Source organism: Acipenser ruthenus, chromosome 7, assembly GCF_902713425.1.
Source record: "Acipenser ruthenus chromosome 7, fAciRut3.2 maternal haplotype, whole genome shotgun sequence".
In the NCBI taxonomy this organism is placed as follows: Eukaryota; Metazoa; Chordata; class Actinopteri; order Acipenseriformes; family Acipenseridae; genus Acipenser; species Acipenser ruthenus.
Genome location: NC_081195.1, coordinates 624,286 through 634,459, shown reverse-complemented (window position 1 = coordinate 634,459; position 10,174 = coordinate 624,286). Strand labels below are relative to the sequence as shown.

The window sequence follows — 10,174 nt, the reverse complement described above, 5'->3', positions numbered from 1 at the left end:
TAAAGTCCTGTGTAGGAGATGTAAAGTCCTGTGTAGGAGATATAAAGTCCTGTGTAGGAGATGTAAAGTCCTGTGTAGGAGATATAAAGTCCTGTGTAGGAGATGTAAAGTCCTGTGTAGGAGATATAAAGTCCTGTGTAGGAGATGTAAAGTCCTGTGTAGGAGATGTAAAGTCCTGTGTAGGAGATATAAAGTCCTGTGTAGGAGATGTAAAGTCCTGTGTAGGAGATATAAAGTCCTGTGTAGGAGATGTAAAGTCCTGTGTAGGAGATATAAAGTCCTGTGTAGGAGATGTAAAGTCCTGTGTAGGAGATGTAAAGTCCTGTGTAGGCGATGTAAAGTCCTGTGTAGGAGATATAAAGTCCTGTGTAGGAGATGTAAAGTCCTGTGTAGGCGATGTAAAGTCCTGTGTAGGAGATATAAAGTCCTGTGTAGGAGATATAAAGTCCTGTGTAGGTGATATAAAGTCCTGTGTAGGCAATATAAAGTCCTGTGTAGGAGATGTAAAGTCCTGTGTAGGAGATGTAAAGTCCTGTGTAGGAGATGTAAAGTCCTGTGTAGGAGATATAAAGTCCTGTGTAGGAGATGTAAAGTCCTGTGTAGGAGATGTAAAGTCCTGTGTAGGAGATATAAAGTCCTGTATAGGTGATGTAAAGTCCTGTGTAGGAGATGTAAAGTCCTGTGTAGGAGATATAAAGTCCTGTGTAGGAGATATAAAGTCCTGTGTAGGTGATATAACGTCCTGTGTAGGAGATGTAAAGTCCTGTGTAGGAGATATAAAGTCCTGTGTAGGAGATGTAAAGTCCTGTGTAGGAGATGTAAAGTCCTGTGTAGGAGATGTAAAGTCCTGTGTAGGAGATGTAAAGTCCTGTATAGGTGATGTAAAGTCTTGTGTAGGAGATGTAAAGTCCTGTGTAGGAGATGTAAAGTCCTGTGTAGGAGATGTAAAGTCCTGTGTAGGAGATATAAAGTCCTGTGTAGGAGATATAAAGTCCTGTGTAGGATATACTTTTATTTTATTTTATTTTTATTTTTTAAATGGCACTAGGATGCTTCCATGCATTTCCATTCTTTATTATTTAAAAAGAACAACGTTTTAAAATGAAGCAACGTTTCGTTCAGACTGCCTTCGTCAGGCTGATGTGGTGAAGTGGTGCATATTTTTAAACATGATAAAAAACAAAATGAAATCCACATTAACTGTATGTGTGCGGTTTATTAATGCTGTTTCAAATGAGGCTGCGTTCATTCAAATTCCTAAAACACAAAAAACGAGGCTTCAGAAAAACGGCATTTGTGCTCATTGGTCTTTCTTGCTTCTCTGTTGGAAAGGGTAAGCAACCCTTGGCAGGTTCTTAAATACTGAGGAAGACGTCATCCTGCAGAAATCATTACAAGCAAGTCAAACACACTCTTTACCATATTATTTCATTTATTTTCAAACAAAAGCAAGTCCACATCTACATGACCGCAAGTTATATTACCCATATACATAGTACAGGAAAACACAGAGCTAGCACCAACATGAAACCACAGCCAGATGGATACTGGTGTGTATTTCCTCTGCTCAGTGGAGATGAACAGGCGCAGCAGTGTCATCAGGCACATTCACACGTAGTGCAACACTCTTGATTGTCCTTAGCAACTTCAATAACGGGCACTATTCACAAAAGAGAGTACAGGTTTGTAAAACTCAAGAAATATGTTGTCAGATTCACAAATTAAAACCCCACAATGGAAAATGTCTCCAAAAAACACCAGCACAAAACTTAAGAACATAAGAAAGTTTACAAACGAGAGGAGGCCATTCAGCCCATCTTGCTCGTTTGGTTGTTAGTAGCTTATTGATCCCAGAATCTCATCAAGCAGCTTCTTGAAGGATCCCAGGGTGTCAGCTTCAACAACATTACTGGGGAGTTGGTTCCAGACCCTCACAAATCTCTGTGTAAAAAACTGCCTCCTATTTTCTGTTCTGAATGCCCCTTTAAAACATAGCTTTCTCGTTTGAGAATAGTGCTTGAAGTGGGCTGCTCAATTTTAAAATTATTTTTCATAAATAGCTTCAGGTGATTAGTCAGTGTTACCAACGTCGATTGTTCAAATACATACATACATACATACATATGTCTGGAACAGCACTAACTAACACAAGCCATTGACTTTGAAACGATGAGTTACACCAAGTGCAGACCCCACCTGAGCAAGTCTGGAACAGCACTAACACAAGCCATTACCTTTGAAATGATAAGTTACACCAAGCGCAGACCCCACCTGAGCAAGTCTGGAACAGCACTAACACAAGCCATTACCTTTGACTGGATTGCATATCCATACTTTATTATAATGGTCTGTGCTTTACAGCACTGGCCTGCAGTGCAAAAGGTAGAAAACGTATGACCTAAAAGGCCACAGCCTGGAAACATTATGGGCAGAAGTATAATACTGAAAGTATAATACTAAAAACAAATAAAAAAAATCAAGACCATGCCAGCGTTTCCCAGCGAGCGCGGTCCCGTGTGCCTTTCATTATAGTGTGATTCTTCATCAGAATGTTCTGAACTCTTCAGTGTTACTGCATCTGCGCTCCTAATGAAATCAACAGGAAAGCAATACAGACTGAAGGGAGCAGAGCACAGCACAGACACACATTGGTTTTACTATTTCATTTTCAAACAGCACACCACCCTGCACCCCAAGATCCACATAATAAACACATGTGGACGTGGCTTTGTTCTCAAATGCTCTGGCCATACAAACCCATCTCTGTTGCTGCTTCATAAGTATTTTTTGGGGGTGAGAGGTGTTAAAGATATTGCAGTTTTTTGGTTTTTTTTTTCTTTTACTGTGATAGTGTTATAAAAAGAAAAAGACAAGCAAACAGAACTGATTCGGTCAGGCCGTGGAATCAATCTTTTCTTGTTTTTAATCAGACACCAAGTCCACCCCAGTGGCTGTTAATGAAAAAATGATAACTTTGTTCACTCGGTGCTGCCCTGTGCCATGAACAGACTACGCAATGGGCTGGGCGTGGTGGAGGATTGGAATAGATAGATCCACTTGAGGCTGCAGACGGCGTGGGCTGCGGTTTCTTAGCTCTTAAAGGTAAGGTTTTGGTTTCAAAATACAATCATGTGTTTGGTAAAGCTCCTAAGTCTTTAGGACATTCATCTCGAACACACAAAGCAAGTCTTACTGGTAGCTATTTCTCACATATAAACCCCAAGGACACACACTGAAACAGGCAGAGGCTCAGCCACCTGAGACACGGCGATACTTTAATTACTGTAGGTACTGCACCCTCTGCAGCTGCCCTAAACATCCAATGTCTCCTCATTGTAACACACATTGCCATGCATAACCCTTTCAGTGCTTATCTCAGCACTGTTTAGTTCTTAAAGTACTGACAGGCCTTTAAACTCCCATTTGCCAAAACATATGTAATTTTTGAGAGATGTATAATATTCATCTCACTGAGGTTTTCCTGGTTAAATAACAATCCGTAAATAATAATAATAATAATAATAATAATAATAATATAAAAGGTCTGTTGTATCCCTATGTGAGCGTGGAGTGTGGAGCTCTGTTCTGGGTTCTACAGGCCCTTGTTGAAGTACACCACGGCTGTGTGAGGGCTTCTCTCCTGGATCTGGGTCTGCAGCTCTGCTTCCAGGCTGCTAACCTTCATGGAGCTGGAATTAGACAACAAGGACAGGCTGGGTAAGTGAGAGAAGTTCAGCTGCCTCGTACCACTACAGCTGTTCATTGAGGGCTCTGCATCTGCCATCAAGCAGCGTTTCCTCTTCACAAACCTCACAGGCACGCTCTGTACACTAGAACACTGCTATGACTTCTCATTCTATCCAGTTGCTTGCAGGTCAAGGATAAATGTCTAAATAGGATTTTGCATACTGACATCTTCTTCATAGATACAAAGAAAGCTGTACTCTGTAGTTGCTTTGCTTTATACTGTGTGGCATGTTATACATTCATCACATTTGTGGACCAGTGGGACATGCTTACTCTGTGTGCACACAGCTGCACGAGAGAGCATCATGACAGTCCACTCAATTTCATTACAAAGAATGTAGTCAGTAAATATGCCTGCTGTTTAACCTACCTCTTCTGTGGGAAAAGGGCACAGCAAAGAGGAGTGGCAAAAACCAAGCTGAAACACAAGAGCAAACCTGGGCTAAGCACATTTCACATTTACAATTTCACGTCATGCTTGCTGCAATCGCTAAAACACAGGACTTCATATCAAATGTGACTTGCCTCGTCTTTCTGCTTCCTAACAGTTTTTTTTTCCAATATAATTTAAAATTATCTTAACGCAAATTCACAGCACACAAGATCAAAGACTGTTAGGAATGGAATTTGAGATTGCAAACCTGACATCAAAGCATACTTACCAGAACCCAACCAGGCCGACTTGAATGGGAGCATTGAAAACCGGATAACGCTGGAATGAGAAGAATTAGGCACAACTGAAACGTTTACTGATTACAAGAGTTGCAGGAAGACTTTAATCCAGACTTCTTGTCTGGCTTCATTTTCAACACTTCTGCAAATCCCCAGAGCCTCTCAGGGAGTGCATGTAAAGGTACAGCCTGCTCATGCCAGAGTGGGACTCTGAGCAGTGAGTGTGGTGCTGGGCTGAGCTCATCTCAGCAGTGGGGGCTGGAGGTCACGCAGCTGTTTTGGGGTAAAGTTTTTGTTTGCTTGTTTTTTTAGTGATGATGTAATAACTGTGAACCTAGTATTATCTGCAGTAAAGGGTTTGTGTCCCAGAAGTCAAAGCATGCTGATTGAATCGGCTTACCTTTAGAAAAGCTCTCTTCTCCAGAGCATTCATGATTACAGGAGGGATCGCTAACAGAAAGAAAACCAGGGTCAGTACAGCACTACACAAAGAGCACCCAGTCCTTTTGAGACTTCATTCCTCTATGAAAGGAACCCCTGACCTAACCCGCGAGAGCAGAGGGGCACAACTCCAGTCAAGGGCCAGTCCACTGGTTATCAATTAAACAGTAACCAGAGGAACACTGAATCCAGCTTTGAGCCCTTAAGGATATCGCTGTAACAAATATCTGGGCTAGAATGGCCCTTGCTGGGCACCTCAGCACTGGACCTTCCTGTTTTCTGAATGTTAAATCTTTTTTTATGAGCTGGGAACAAAGCCAACTGCTGGAATTCCAGACCTGCAGACATCCAGCAAAAACATCTGACCAATGAAGAATCCAAGAAAATCAGGCAGTGAACTTTTCAGAGCCAGAAAGTACATTATAGAGAGAGTTCAATCCAAATGGCTCATTTCTATCACCCCCGACACACAATGGTAAATACCTGCAGTGCGCAATATACTGTCATTTGTGGACCACCGACTGTGCTACTGCTCTTATCACAAAGCAGGTAAATGAGAAGCCACCAGAGGGCGCCTCTTACCCATAGCAGGCACTGCCATGCCAATCCGGGAGACGATCACCTGAACAATGGCCTGTTGGGCTGCACTGGTCGATTCACCCAGTCGCTTGCCATCCTCATTAGTCACCGGGATCCCGTACTTCAGCTCTCTTTAAAGAGGGATTACAAGTCAATCCTATTTATAATACCATAACAAGCTGTAAAAAAGAATAATCAAAATACTTACCAGCCTTAACTGTGGCCCCAGTGCACATCTAATGCTACTCTACACTCCAACAAGTATTGTGTGAACACCAGTGCATTTACACTAATGCAGCTGTGGACCTGTACTCTAAATTACTAAACTGAACCAATGTAGCCTTCAAGGTCACTTAATAATGCACATGAAACCTGAAGGACTCCAGACCCCAAGGATTGGATTTCTGCACCCAAAAAGCAATAGTTAACATGAAGCTTGAAAAACATTAGCAAAAGGGACTGGCAAAAGGATGACTGATAGAGAAAGGTAGAGATACTGCACTGCCAGGAGATGTAGGCTAAATACACTAATCAGAAGTAGAGCCAGAGAGGGGTATGCAGTGGAGAAACAACCAGAGAGGGGTATGCAGTGTGCAGAAACAAATCAGGGAGGGGTATGCAGTAGAGAAACAACCAGAGAGGGGTATGCAGTGTGCAGAAACAAATCAGAGAGGGGTATGCAGTGTGCAAAACAAATCAGAGAGGGGTATGCAGTGTGCAAAACAAATCAGAGAGGGGTATGCAGTAGAGAAACAACCAGAGAGGGGTATGCAGTAGAGAAACAACCAGAGAGGGGTATGCAGTGGAGAAACAACCAGAGAGGGGTATGCAGTGTGCAAAACAAATCAGAGAGGGGTATGCAGTAGAGAAATAACCAGAGAGGGGTATGCAGTAGAGAAACAACCAGAGAGGGGTATGCAGTAGAGAAACAACCAGAGAGGGGTATGCAGTGTGCAGAAACAAATCAGAGAGGGGTATGCAGTGGAGAAACAACCAGAGAGGGGTATGCAGTAGAGAAACAACCAGAGAGGGGTATGCAGTGTGCAGAAACAAATCAGAGAGGGGTATGCAGTGGAGAAACAACCAGAGAGGGGTATGCAGTGGAGAAACAACCAGAGAGGGGTATGCAGTGGAGAAACAACCAGAGAGGGGTATGCAGTGTGCAGAAACAAATCAGAGAGGGGTATGCAGTAGAGAAACAACCAGAGAGGGGTATGCAGTGTGCAGAAACAAATCAGAGAGGGGTATGCAGTGGAGAAACAACCAGAGAGGGGTATGCAGTGTGCAGAAACAAATCAGAGAGGGGTATGCAGTAGAGAAACAACCAGAGAGGGGTATGCAGTGTGCAGAAACAAATCAGAGAGGGGTATGCAGTAGAGAAACAACCAGAGAGGGGTATGCAGTAGAGAAACAACCAGAGAGGGGTATGCAGTAGAGAAACAACCAGAGAGGGGTATGCAGTGGAGAAACAACCAGAGAGGGGTATGCAGTGTGCAGAAACAAATCAGAGAGGGGTATGCAGTAGAGAAACAACCAGAGAGGGGTATGCAGTGTGCAGAAACAAATCAGAGAGGGGTATGCAGTGTAGAGAAACAACCAGAGAGGGGTATGCAGTAGAGAAACAACCAGAGAGGGGTATGCAGTGTGCAGAAACAAATCAGAGAGGGGTATGCAGTGTGCAGATAAACCAGAGAGGGTATGCAGCCAGGGAGAGTAGGGGACTGATCCATTTCTAGTGTTCACTGTCTTGTGTTTCCTCACCTCTGTCTCATAAATGGAATATTGATGCAGTTTGCAGCAGCCACCGCAGCAAATGGGACGAACCGCCCCATTATTGCTGGCAAATGCTACAGAGAAAAAAAAAGAGAGATTTGAAATAACTATAGGCAACTCTTTATTTTACATTCCTTCTAGCGCAAATGTTTTATGTTTCATAGATGTTGATAACTCCACTGCATATTATTTAAGTAAACTTTGAACACTAATTTCTATTAGTATTCTCAATTGATACACACAAACTAAAATGACCAGCTTCGAAATGTGACCCTATTGTCATTGTTTGGATGATTAAATATATTTAAAGCAGGTGTTCCTTCAGTAACAGGTATGGATGTGTTCTTCTGTTTAGGAAGCTGTATTCCTGTACAGCTCTGGGAGAGGCAGCAGCACCCTGTACCTTGGTAAGTGATTTGAGTCCCAGCGCAGTAACCACTGCCCCAGTGGTGGCACTTGCATACGCCACACCCAGCTGGCTGCAAAACACAAGAAGCAGCATATTTATCTTTTCCACTGTCTGTGTGTCTGCCGGTTTGAGGAGAAAGGCACTCACTTGTACAACTTATAACTTACACCCAGTATCCCTACACAGTACGATTACACAACCACTGACAAATGAGAAAAATACATTTTCCACTTATATATATATATATTATATCTATAGACAACACAACCGCAGAGAAACATTCAGCTGCAGGACACATACTTCACAGTCATCGGTGCGTCTCCACTGCGATTGGTGTAGTTGACGACAGCGTTGAAGGACTGGTTCACCCACTGCCAGAACACCACCGCTGGCGTTGACCTGCAAGAGGGAGCGAGAAAGGGCAGGGCTGCTGTTTCAGGGAGACGCTGCTTTACTTTTTGTCTTACAAAGAGCTGTAATTTAAGCAGCATGCTGAAGCTCCACGGCTTGTTTGTACAGCCCTTACCTGTAAAAGGTGAGCATGCAGCCCGTGATAGTCATGTTCATTGGCACCTGAGCAGACATCCGACCTACGAGAATCATCTTCTCCCCAGTGTCGGGGTGAAAAGCAGAGTCGTAAACGTATTTCGCTCTCCAGAGCTCATCCTCCGTTAGACCTGGGCTCACTATCCCCACCCTGATGAGAAATGGATGTGCATTAGTCACTGTAAAATGAGAGCGCAGGGCATTCAGAGAAAGCAACTCAAATATCTTTCAAATAAGCGGCTATACCCAATACTGTAGAGTTTATTACACAAATAAAAAGTGTGTGCTCCAGAAACATAAGGCATTTAAATAAGATCCCCATTGCACACTAGTTTTATGATCCAACCACGGTACATTAGTAAAGTGCACAGGAGTGTCTAATTAAACTCTCAATAGCACCCGGAACAGCTCAGACTGCTATGCAATAGGAGCATCACTTCCACCCCTGAAAAGCAAGTGAAAGTCTACTGCTATTCCACTTACTGGCCATGCACTATTACTAATCACACAAGAAACTCCCTCACCTGTAATTCTCCACAATCCTCCTGGAATCCTCCAGGACCTCGCTGGATAAAAACACATTTCGGGGGTCTGTCACAGTGAAGAAATGTTTGGCTCGCCCCATGAAGGTGCCCTGATCCCATCTGGGCTCTTTTATGTCAATATTCAGAGACAGATCACTGGACATCCTCTTATCTTGTAAATCTCAAAGGAATATGAGAGCAATGTCAATCTGCTAACCCTGCAGGAAGCAAATCAAAGGCCATGGATTAATGAAATGTATTTTTGTTTACGACTGTAAGTCGCCCTGGATAAGGTCGTCTAACAAGAAATAAATAATAATAATAATAATAATAATAATAATAATAATAATAATAATAATAATAATGCGGCGACTGGGATAATGCTGGATAATGAAAAAGCTGGAGGAATGCATAATGATCTCTTTTTTTCATCTGTGAAGGCATGAGTTTTAAAGCCACGTGACAGCACAGAAAGACACAGCCCAATGAATCTGCAAAACCGCTTGGTAGCGGCTAGTAGATAACACAAAGGACATTCTTAACTGCAAAACAGTGACCGGGCATTGCATCGAGGGTCACGGGAATACAGACATACACATCGTACTACAAAATACATAGGTCTGCATTATTAAAGCCTCCCCAAAAATGTCTTATACTAATAATATCTGGATCACGATTACTAAAGTTTACTACGTTTGATCTACACGGTGGGTTTAATTTATTCGCATGTCAGTTGAGTAATAATACATGTCAAATGAATGCCAGTTCCGAATGTAGTACGTGGTTAAGAAGAATGAGGATGATTTGCTGCTCTTTATTTAATCATTCATCTTTATTTTCGTTTTCAAACTTAACTTAAGCAATATGTGATATCTGACATGCACGCTCACTTTGTTCTTATTAACATAAGCAATTTGGGTATTTGTTTTGGTTTTTAAGTCATTTTTTATGTTAACCCATATGCAGTTTGCTTTCATATTATAAATCAACTTGTTTTCACATCACATGCAAACACAAAAACATGCGGTAGATACAGAACGAGACAGGCAAATACAAACACAACCACTTCACGGGTGGAGCCGAGAACTCAATCACTTACTAACACGGAATTATTGGTCCTGTTTGTTACAGTTCGTTGCTCTTTGGCTTTGCAAGAGAATCCTTGACCTCTCAATGTAATTGGTACCCTCTGATGAAAACCCTGCTGTCCTCACCAGCCTAGCCTGACACTGTCAGTCAGTCAAAACGACGTCAAACAACCAATCAGATCAGGCGGTGTGGGCGAAACCAGCATACCCTACTGCTGCGTACTCAGGGTGTGTGTGATAGCTAGTTTCTGATTGGATTATTCTTGTATTTTTTTGGCTCCGTTATGTAAGGAAAATGTGTTTTTTAACAAAGTATCAGATAATCTGTGATGTATATAATCTGATTTGATGTTGGACGCGTATACTGTATACACATCAAAGTTCCAATCGGCTCA

General features: G+C 42.4%; 1 protein-coding gene across 3 annotated transcripts; it reads right to left on the bottom strand.

Annotated features, from left to right (window-relative positions):
* Positions 1 to 1,414: 1,414 nt before the first annotated feature.
* On the bottom strand, positions 1,415 to 9,973 carry LOC117414849 (sideroflexin-1-like). Of its 3 annotated transcripts, none has more exons than XM_059026002.1 (11): positions 9,791 to 9,973; positions 8,692 to 8,872; positions 8,148 to 8,318; positions 7,922 to 8,020; positions 7,616 to 7,691; positions 7,201 to 7,286; positions 5,443 to 5,570; positions 4,820 to 4,869; positions 4,410 to 4,459; positions 4,118 to 4,165; positions 1,415 to 3,689 (listed from the first exon to the last, which is right to left on the bottom strand). In XM_059026002.1, exons 2-11 carry the CDS (start codon positions 8,853 to 8,855, stop codon positions 3,593 to 3,595), a joined length of 969 nt encoding a protein of 322 aa, XP_058881985.1. In that variant the 5' UTR covers positions 8,856 to 8,872; positions 9,791 to 9,973; the 3' UTR covers positions 1,415 to 3,592. The 3 variants fall into 3 exon arrangements, with proteins under 3 accessions (XP_058881985.1, XP_058881986.1, XP_058881984.1); XM_059026003.1 differs by having other exon boundaries at positions 8,692 to 8,909; positions 9,795 to 9,973; XM_059026001.1 differs by having other exon boundaries at positions 8,692 to 8,909; positions 9,791 to 9,972.
* Positions 9,974 to 10,174: the final 201 nt, after the last annotated feature.

Excerpts from the sequence above, each read along its gene's own strand:
- LOC117414849 (XM_059026002.1), bottom strand. The coding sequence starts at position 8,855 with ATGTCCAGTGATCTGTCTCTGAATATTGACATAAAAGAGCCCAGATGG. Across the intron at positions 5,571-7,200 it reads ATTCCATTTATGAGACAGAG|AGAGCTGAAGTACGGGATCC; the intron begins GTGAGGAAACAC and ends CCCTCTTTAAAG. Across the intron at positions 4,460-4,819 it reads AGAAGAGAGCTTTTCTAAAG|CGTTATCCGGTTTTCAATGC; the intron begins GTAAGCCGATTC and ends TTCTCATTCCAG.